We start from the raw sequence: 10,496 nt of genomic DNA on the forward strand, positions 1-10,496 counted from the left end.
TGTTGTCAGCTTTTCATTTGTCCTCCCTCTATTCTCTTCTTTCCCCAGGGCTTTGGGAATCTCCCCATCTGCATGGCCAAAACACACTTGTCCTTGTCTCACAACCCAGAGCAAAAAGGTGTCCCTACAGGCTTCGTTCTGCCCATTCGTGACATCCGTGCCAGCGTCGGGGCTGGTTTTCTGTACCCTTTAGTAGGAACGGTAAGTGCGTGCTGCAAGGAAGGAGTGGGCGCATGTACGCTTATTGTCTTAAGTGTGTTGCCAAAACCATCAAGCAAATGCCACGTGAGCAGAGTTCACTGCCCAGAAGAAAATTGGAATCAGGCCTATTATGACTGCTGTGGATCATAAGCTACAAAGCAGGAGCTATATAGCTCTTGCTGTGGACCATCTTGGTGTCAATTCAAGAATGATGCCATGACTACTCCTACTGAATAAAAAATCTGTTTCCCAGGGGCAGTATGCCCTTCACTGAATCTAGGATGAGCCCAGTTGATAGGCTGGGGTACTGCTAACATATAATCACAGTTAATGTTTATTGGGAGCCTTACACAGATTAACTCAGTTTCCAACAGCCCTAGGAGGTAGGGACAGAGGTTTTACACCCCCAGGCTCTCGCTGACAGGCCTAGAACTTATGCCTGAAATTCAGGGAGTTTATTATTTTTGAGTAAGGAATTTCCCCCATTAAAATGCAAATGGACCCTGGAGATAGGAAAGGTGAGGTTGCTTATTTACACTTCAAGGTGAATAAGGTGTCCAGTGCTTTCTTATCTTATAGACTTTATGCATATTCAAGGAAGAATACTGCCAACAGGGAAGCAGAGGGGAGGGATGCTTAAGGACATAATCATAGTTCGGGCTGACATTGTTCCAAGGTTACCATGGATCCTGAATCTAGGTTATCCCCTAAATCTGCCCCGTATCCTGTATCTGCAGATTGTACTTACATGCAATACAGGGTTGAAATGTTGAACTACACCAACACACATGGAAAAGAACCAATATCTCCTTTTGGATTTATGTCATTCCTTCAGTACAGTAAGAAAGTGGTAGGAGATGGCATTATAGAGTTGAAAGCGCAGGACATTAGAGCTGAATCCACTTTCACCTCTTTGGATCTTGGCCTTGGACAAATTATGAAAGGTGAGAGCCCTGCTGCCCTCGGCTACACTGTAAGGCAGCATCATCACGTCATAGTGGTGCTTAGCACAAATGCCTGCATCTCACTGCCTCCTTAGCCCTCCAGAGAGCAGGAGGCTTAGCCTTGCTATGATGTACATCAGTCTCCAGGATTTATAGAAATCCCCTTTTGGTAGAAATGTTCCACTATTTTTACCCAGCACCTTGAATACTGCAGGAATATGTCTTGTTCTTTCTGGAGAAGTGGTCAGCAACTACCAGCTGAAAGCTATACTCTTTCTTCTCACTTTTGATCTTCACAAGAAGAAAAGGGTAACAGTAGAGGTGAAAGCAAATCTGGAAGCAGTCAGGCCAGTGAGACTCAGGCTGTAAGGTAGAGACAGACACAGCCTGCCCAACTCAAGACGTTCTCATTTAGAACAAAGGATGCGTCAGAGCCCTTCAAGTTTAACTTGAACCAAGATGTTTCCACACATGATCAAATGGTTTCATCACTATTCTAACACCTTCCAGTTGCCATTGGGGCCTTAATGGGACTCAGATTTTATTTGAATATTATCTATATTAATTCAAAGTGTGATGATTTCTTTTCAGAATTTTATATCTAGGTTCATATGTGTGTACACATAATATTTTCTTTTTTTATATATTTATTATCAATGACCCATGTTTAGGAGGGAAAATCCTCTTTAAGAATGAGTGAAAATATCAAAAATCCTACTAATCACTGCTGAGGGAACCATCTTTAGGGTTTTCTACTGACAGGTACATGTATGTCTACATTGATGTCTTTTATCTTTATAATGTCATCTTTAGGTTTTTCTGCTGGGTCTAAAGACCAATCCTTTCCTTTCTCCTACTTGTCTCACACCTAGCACCTCCTTACCTCTTACAGAGTATGAGAATATAAACCAGTTGTCAGATTCCTGTAATGTGTTTTGGGGAATATTGACTGATATTCAGAAGTCAGTCAGAATGTGATTTTCTAAAGTATTGATGATGCTTTTGTTACAGAAGATGACTCATTCTTTTTTAATAACCTTTTTATAGTTAAATTTTAGAAGTAACCTAAGCTGTTTTCCTGTCTAGATTTAATTTGGAACTTGTGTGTATTCATTATATAGGACATTGTTACAGATAAAAATATACTGAGTTTCCACTTGCAAGCCATACAAATTTGCATCTAAGCAGAAATTTGTCAAAGCTGAGTCTTTAGAAAAGCAGCAAGTACAAATATAATTTGTAAGCATTACAAGTTTAGTTTTAGAAGCCCATATTGGGCCAGTAAGAATAGTGATTATAAAACCATCTAGATTATGTACAAAAGTGTCTTGGCCCAAGTTAAAGGACAGTAACTCCCACCGTCATGTTGCTGAAGCAAAAATCACATTGGCAGCTCAGCTAGCAAGACAGAATGAAACAAAATTTAAAAGCACACAAGCCCTACACCTCCTTTTGGTCTTGCAAAGCGTGAGCTGAGGAGGTGAGTAAACAACTCCTCTACTCCTCAGCACTCATCCTTGTAAGGTGAAGGTGGAAACACCTCCTGTTACTACTTGTGACCACCATCAATATGGAAGATGATAGTGAAGGCTAGTGTTTGGTTTGCAGAAGGACATGAGGGATCAGCTTCTTTTTTGCTGTTGCTGAGACGGAGTCTTGCTCTGTCACCCAGGCTGGAGTACAGTGGTGCGATCTCGGCTCACTGCAACCTCCACCTCCCAGGTTCAAGCAAGCGATTCTCCTGCCTCAGCCTCCTGAGTAGCTGAGATTGCAGGCGTGCATCACCATGCCCAGCTAATTTTTGTATTGTTAGTAGAGACAGGGTTTCACCATGTTGGTCAGGCTGGTCTCGAACTCTTGACCTCAGGTGGTCCACCTGCCTTGGCCTCCCAACATGCTGGGATTATAGGCATGAGCCACCATGCCCAGCTGGGATCAGTTTCTAAGTTTGAGTTTATAACAGGATCAGTGACTTGATTTTTAGTATGTAACAAGAAGAGTACCCATTTTATTGACAACTATAAAATGATCTATCTTTTGGGCTTTCTATCTGAAGGAAAAGTGAAATAAAAGATGACTTTATGTTTATTTTAGACACGGCCTCGCTCTGTCACCCAGGCAATGGCATGATCATGGCTCACTGTGGCCTCAACCTCCTAGCCTCAAGTGGTCCTCCTGCTTTAAGCCTCCCAAGTAGCTGGAACTACAGGCACATGCCATCATGCTCAGCCTATTTTTTTATTTTTTGTACTGATGGGGGTCTCACTATGTTGCCCAGGATGGTTTAGAACTCCTGGCTTCAAGTGATCCTCTCACCTCAGCCTAGGATTATAGGTGTGAGCCAGCTTAAGTTTGTTTGTAATGCTTTTTTACATCCTAGATGAGCACAATGCCTGGACTCCCCACCCGGCCCTGTTTTTATGATATTGATTTGGACCCTGAAACAGAACAGGTGAATGGATTATTCTAAACAGGTAAGTTGTTACTAGGTAAGAACTTTGTTTTCCTTATGTAGCTTACTTATGAATTATAGGGCTCAAACTGGCACTATAAAAATTCACATTCTAATGCTTTCAAAACATTTCTCTTCAGAAATGTTTTGAGGGGAGAGGGGATAGGAATGAGAGTTGGCAATAACCAATTAATTGAAATATTTATATTTCAACACATTCTTGGAAGACATGCATGGTTGACAGCGTAGGGGAGAAAACTGCTGCCCAATAAACTATAGAGGGAACGGCAGGGGAGGTTAGACTCCCTCTGCTGCAGCCCAAGGAGTCTTGGGGTTCAGAGTTGATGACACATTGCAGGTCAGGAACAGCTGACGGTCTGTATACTCTGAATAGGTAGTTAGAAGGCAAGAGTTAGTCAGTGTCTTAGAAGTGTAACTGGAAAGAGAAGAAAACGGGACCAATCCAGCAGTTCTTAGGGCCTTAGGTGAAAGGGCCCTTAGTACTGACTGCAATGAGTGACATTGCATTGTTAGATATTTTTGAAATTTCAACAGGATGTGTCTCTCCTTCAGCAGACCCTTGAGGCTGAAGCAAGTTGCAGTGTGCACTTCTATCCCTAGACATATCCTCCTGTAATTTCAAAAATATCAAACATGAAAATCCTAAACATCTTTCTCCAGAGAAGAAAAAAGTGGCTTGCCTATTCAAAAAATGAGAACTGGACTGAACACTTGTCTTATCGGCAACAAGAAGCTTTAGACAGTGGAGGAATATCCTCTAAGGTCACAGGGAAGATGACTTTCCACATGTGTTTATGCCTCGCCGAATCTATCTGGATGTTTTCAGACATGCAAGGGTTTACCATCCCCCATCTCTTCCTAAGAAGTTATTTAGCAATATACTTAGCAAAATGAAGAATTAACCAAGAAAAAAGAAGATATGAGTTTTGGGAAACAGAACCCTGATTTGGACATTAGTGAAGAGGCATTCTGACGACCATGCAAACGACCTAGAGTTACAAATGCAGTGTGGGACAGGTTGGGTGAACACCTGAGAAAAACTGAAAAAGTTAGAAAAGACAAGGATATCAAAGGGTAATAGTACAAAATAAAAGCTCTTGCATTACTTGAGAAAGTTAAGGTCCAAGTAGAAGCAAACTGTAATTTGATGCTAGAACACTAATCTTTGAGAGGGCATGTGTGATACTGGAAATGCAGTCACGGCTCACTGCTTGGTCTGGTCTTGAACAGTGCTCACATAGTACCATGGAAATGCTATGCATCATTTTCAGGTCCATTTATGGACAGACCCTAGAAGAGCTGGTGTAGGAAAGGATGTCAATATTAACAGCTTTGGCAACGTGAGTGGGTAATGGTGCTGTATGGAAGGAACAGGAAACATTTCAGTGCTTAGAGAAAACATTGATTTCTTGTTTGTTTTTCCTTCCAGATCATCATTCATCTTCAAGAAACTACTCTGAAAGTCTGGCCAGTGTCTATTCAGGGCCACTGGGAGTTAGGAAGTATAAGGAAGCCAAGAGAAGTCAGCCCCTGCCCAGAAGATCTGAAGTTAATAGTGGGAGTTTCCCTGGAAGTCCTTTTCAGCCTTAATTCTCATCATGTGTAAATTAACATAAATCATGCACATGCCTCTTTACTTTAGTGAAGTTCCACAGAATAAAAGGAAATAATTTTGCCATCTTGGTGTTGCAATATGAATTACAGCCTTAACAGACTGTGCCACAGGTCTCTGTCATCATATGTGAGCTCATTTGTCAGACAGAACCTTGGGGCTGAAGATGCAAGTTGCAGTGTGCACTTTATGATACTGTTGTATTTAGAGGGGAAAACGTATGCATGCTTGTGTATTTCTGAGAGGACACATAATTAGGGAACCTCCTGAGAGGTTTGGGTTGGAAGTTGATGACTTACCTTTTTATCTTATACCTTTCTATATTGTTTGTTTAATTTTGTTTTTCCACTCTGAGGAAGTATTGCTTACACCAACTTTTGCCTGAACTTCCTTGGAATTCCCATTTCTGTCACAGTTTTAGCACTTTCTATGTTTAAAGTCTTTAGGAAGGGTGGTCACACAGCAGTAACCTTAGGTAAGCCTCTGTTCTGTTGGTGCAGCAAGTGTTCACTGAGTTTCTTCTAAATGCCTGGGCTCTACCTTCTCTACAGACTTACTTTCTTTTTTTTTTTTTTTTTTTTTGGTGACAGAGCCTCTGTCGCCCAGGCTGGAGGGCAGTGGCACGATCTCGGCTCACTGCAACCTCTGTCTCCTGCGTTCAAGTGATTTTTCTGCCTCAGCCTCCCAAGTAGCTGGGATTACAGGCATGTGCCACCACATCCAGCTAATTTTAGATTTTTAGTAGAGATGGGGTTTCACCATGTTGGCCAGGCTTGTCTCGAACTCCTGATCTCAAGTGATCCACCTGCCTCAGCCTCCCAAAGTGCTGGGATTACAGGCGTGAGCCACCGTGCTTGGCCCAGACTTCCTTTTTTCTAAAACATTAGGTTGGTAACCAACCTAATATTTTTTTCCTCCACTTCTGGCTGGGCATGGTGGTGGCTCATGCCTGAAATCCCAGCACTTTGGGAGGGCATGGTGGGTGAATCACTTGAGGTCTGGCCAAAATGACAAAACCCTGTCTCTACCAAAAAGACAAAAATTAGCTGGGTGTGGTGGTGGGCACCTAGAATCCCAGCTACTTGGGAGGCTGAGGCACAAGAATTGCTTGAACCCAGGAGGCAGAGGCTGCAGTGAGCCAGGATCATGCCGCTGCACTCCAGCCTGGGAGACAAAGCTAGATTCTGTTAAATAAAAAATAAATAAAATATTTTTCCTTCACTTCTTGTTCTGCATCCTCTATCTCTGTTCTTCCTCTCCCAGTTGTTTCCTTCCCTTTTTCCCCTTATCTTCCTCCAATGACTCTTTCCAGAGGATGCTGCATCCCACTGGTGCCAGTGCCAAACCCTGCTGATGTTGGCAGAGCAGTATTTTTCCCAGTGACCTTGGTTTTATTATTTTTAATTCCCTGGGTTCACATCAGTGTTGTAATACAGTCAGTTTTACAGTCCACAGAAATGATAGCGGTGCCTTGAGAGGCGTATGGTTGAGGGGTCATGATGCAGAGTCCCAGCTCTACCGCATAGAGCCTCACCCACTTCCCTGCCTCCACATCCTCACCATGGAAATAGGAGCACTGTTGGTACCTACCTCGTGAGGGCGGTTCTAGAATTATTCAAACACATCATCTAAGATGCTTTGTACAGACCCTGGTACACTGTAACCACTCAATAATGTCAGTTCCTCTTGAAAAGCATCATCCAGGCCGTTTGCACAGAGGTAATTGCTTCTGTACTTTTTCTTTTTTCTTTTTTTTTTTTTTTTGAGACAGAGTCATGCTCTGTTGCCCAGGCTTGAGTGTAGTGGCATGATCTCTGCTCACTGCAACCTCTGCCTTCTGGGTTCAAGCAATTCTCCCACCTCAGCCTCCTGAGTAGCTGGGGTTACAGGTACATGCCACCATGCCTGGCTAATTTTTTGTATTTTTAGTAAAGACAGGGTTTCACCATGTTGGCCAGGCTGGCCTTGAACCCCTGGCCTCAAGTGATCCTCCCACCTCGGCCTCCCAAAGTGCTGGGATTATAGGCATGAGCTGCTGTGCCCGGCCGCTTCTGGTACATTTCTTAAATGTCCTGTGAAAGTTCATCTGGAATGGGATTTGCTGGGAATACATTTTATAGACAAGGGAAGGATGCGGTCTTGTCAGATATGGTGACTTACAGGTCATCTTAAAGGACTTAGGTTTTCTTATATTGCCAAAAGCCATGTGGGTTTAAATCCTTAATACTGGTAGGGGCTGGACATGGTGGCTTATACCTGTAATCCCACCACCTTGGGAGTCTGAGGCAGGAAGATCACTTGAGCCCAGGAGTTCAAGACCAGCCTGGACAAGACAATGAGACCCTGTCTTTAAAAGAAAAAACAACTCAGCTGAGTGTGGTGGTGGATGCTTGTAGTCTTAGCTGCTTGGGACACTGATGTGAGAGGTTCGCTTGGGCCTGGGAGTTTGAGGCTGTGATGAGCTATGACTGGGCCACTGCACTCCAGCCTGGGCAACAGAGCAAGACCCTGTGACAAAATAAAAAAGACCTATAGAAGCATTAGTGCTTGGGGTAACTATTAGCATGTGCTGGCAGAGGTCTAGTGCCTTTACCTTGGTGCTGAGTCCCTCCAGATTACTGGCCTTCCCATGCCCTTTCTCTTCTCTTGGCTGCTAATGCCTTCCTTCCCCATATTAGTAATATTACTGATAAACAAATTGGTACATTCTCTGATCTCACTTCAGAGGCTGTTCCTGTGCATTGAAGATGTACATACAGTCTTAATTCAAAAGAGATGGCATTTATGTGCTGCCACATTAAACAGATTGCAACAGTATTACTATTGAGTTTGTGTTGGCTCTGTGCAACGCTCATGGTGCCCGGGAACAAATGAAACCACCAGAGACCTGGAGCCTCGGGTTCATTCAATGGTGTCCCAGGGAAGGGGATTGGAGGGCTTATTCCCAGGAGGCCTCTGAAATGTAAGAGTTATTAACAAGGAGTTATAAATCATCTTTGGTAACTACAGGCCTAGGCTGTGGGTAGAGACCTAGATGGGAGAAATGAATGGTAAGATCGGTAGAGTATTGCTCAAATATGTAAGCTGTTTTACTGGCACACTGTATCTGGTGATATTAAGATGATAAGCTATTGGTAGGATAATTTTTTATCAGATCGTAGAAATATATTTATAGCCTATTTCCTGTTATATACTGAAAAGCTACTAATGGAATAGTAGACAATGATATCAGTAATAGCTTAAAACAATCTTTACTGTCACTTACCTGAATTCAGGAATGACAGGTTTCTTTCATGCATGAGGTACTGGATACATTAAACATGCGCACACACAGATATGGCATTGCGTTCTAGTCATATCCTAAAGAAAAACCATGGTGCAGTATGTTATTTACAGAGCTATACTCTGTGAGTGACTATATTCTGTGTGTGTGTATGTGTGTGTTGGAGGTCAGGGATGACTTGTTTGTAATATACTGTAAGGAAGTCTGTCTGAATTTGCCCTTCAAATACTAAATAAATTCACCTCTTACCTCAAACTGCCTTTCAGTTCCCTTTTACTAATTTTGTTTAAAAGAAAGGCAAGTCAAGGCCAGGGATGGTGGCTCACACTTGTAATCCTAGCACTTTGGGAGGCTGAGGCAGGAGGATCACTTGAGCCCAGGAGTTCAAGACCAGCCTGGGCAACATAAGGAGACCCTGTCTCTACCAAAAAAAAAAAAAAAAAAAAGCAGCCATAGCAGCTGGGCATAAAGTCACATGCCTGTGGAGGACTGAGCCAGGGATTGTGCCACTGCACTACAGCCTGGGCAACAGAGCAAGATCCTGTCCCAAATAAAAATAAGACAGCTTATTCTACCCTGTCTGCACCTAAATAAACTCATCTTATTTTTTGTCTGAAATTGTTGCAAACTCCCAGGTCTGCTAGTTTTCAGAAACCTTGGATCTCAATAAGGAGTAGTTCTCAATTGCTTATGAGTATCATGGATTTCTTTTGGCTTAAAGTTCAAAACTGGCAACAAGCAGGGCTAGCAACCCATAGAGAGATATGAAGAACATTTTCATAGACGTGTTTGCTGAATGAACAAGGCTGACTGAATTTTTTTTTTTTTTTTTTTTTTTTGAGACAGGGTCTCACTTGGTTACCCAGGCTGGTGTGCAGTGGCACAATAGCAGCTCACAGCAGCCTTGACCTCCTGGGCCCAAGTGATCCCTGTCTCAGCCTCCTGAGTAACCAGGACTACAGGTGCACCACCATGCACGCCCGGCTAATTTTTAAAATTTTTTGTCTCCCTATGTTGCCCAGGCTGGTCTCAAACTCTAGGAGTCAAGCCATCCTCCTGCCTTGGCCTTACAAAGTGTTGGGATTACAGGTCTCAGCCACTGCGCCCAGCCCTGAATTCTTAATTACAACTAAACTAGATGCTTATGGATTTTCCTGCTTTACAACTCTTGTCTCTTTTACCTGTAAATTTAAGATCTTGACAGCTTATATTTGCCTTTGCTTTTGTGTCTCAATAGTTCTATCCTTGGTAAGCCTCTGTGGAAACTACAGAATCTTACAAATATAAAACATTTCCAGAAAAACATCCAAAAATGGACACCTGACATTTAGACTCCCTAATATATTGATCCTGTTGAAGAAAGGAGATGAGCACAGCTGCTTTTCAGTAGTTCTTCACTCCACCTTACTAGGTTCATCTGGATGCTATGCTGTGGGGGCCAGACAAGGAAGCTGGGATTGTGAGGGATCCTACTAGACTTTACGGCTTGAGCTCCCAGGAATACTCTCATAGGGAATACTAACCCAAAAGTAAGTCAGCCTCAACTCTGACAGCAACACCTTTCATAAAGTACACGTTAATGCTTTATGTGTACAAATAAATACTTGTAGTACTTTTCACTATGGCAAGCTCAGAAAATGCATGAAGATATGTAACCTAGTCAATTAGGTGGGTAGATGGTGCCTGCACCCTTTGCTCTGACTGAGACTGGAATTGTGAGCAATGTCCTCTCCTGTTCTCCACCCACCTCCCCACCCCCCCCACCCCACTTCACTGACAGTGGCGATGTCAAGTAGGCAGCTAGGAATGTCCTAAAGGGAATCATGGGTAACTTGTAAGCTACCTCAACTTATTTTTGTTAATATGTAAGGTATAAGATGGCTGGAGCTAGGTTCTTGTGCCTTTCTCACCTTGTCTGCATAGAGATGCAGCTGCTCCTGCAGGCCAAAGTTCTGCGCGAATCACCTCCACCTGCGTCCCATT

General features: G+C 43.0%; 2 protein-coding genes across 3 annotated transcripts in view; one reads left to right on the forward strand and one right to left on the reverse strand.

Moving 5' to 3' along the window:
- Positions 1-5,296, forward strand: part of MTHFD1 (methylenetetrahydrofolate dehydrogenase, cyclohydrolase and formyltetrahydrofolate synthetase 1) — a 73,016-nt gene extending 67,720 nt beyond the window's left edge. Inside the window, exons 26-28 of one of the 2 annotated variants that reach the window (XM_064374928.1) lie at positions 49-201; positions 3,526-3,619; positions 5,048-5,296. In XM_064374928.1, coding sequence (XP_064230998.1) covers positions 49-201; positions 3,526-3,615 — 243 coding nt within the window. In that variant the 3' untranslated portion in view covers positions 3,616-3,619; positions 5,048-5,296. The remainder of the gene's footprint in view (positions 1-48; positions 202-3,525; positions 3,620-5,047) is intronic. The other variant, XM_021669068.2, reaches the window with a different exon arrangement.
- LOC105725186 (coiled-coil domain-containing protein 170-like) overlaps positions 1-10,480 on the reverse strand; it is a 119,427-nt gene extending 108,947 nt beyond the window's left edge. The window contains exons 1-2 of the mRNA XM_064374929.1: positions 10,424-10,480; positions 8,496-8,590 (exon numbers count right to left, since the gene is read on the reverse strand). The gene's annotated coding sequence lies outside the window, so the exon portion shown is untranslated. The remainder of the gene's footprint in view (positions 1-8,495; positions 8,591-10,423) is intronic.
- Positions 10,481-10,496: the final 16 nt, after the last annotated feature.

The sequence above is a fragment of the Aotus nancymaae genome, unplaced genomic scaffold (genome assembly GCF_030222135.1).
Source record: "Aotus nancymaae isolate 86718 unplaced genomic scaffold, 86718_ANA_hifiasm-v0.15.2.pri h1tg000011l, whole genome shotgun sequence".
Taxonomy (NCBI): Eukaryota; Metazoa; Chordata; class Mammalia; order Primates; family Aotidae; genus Aotus; species Aotus nancymaae.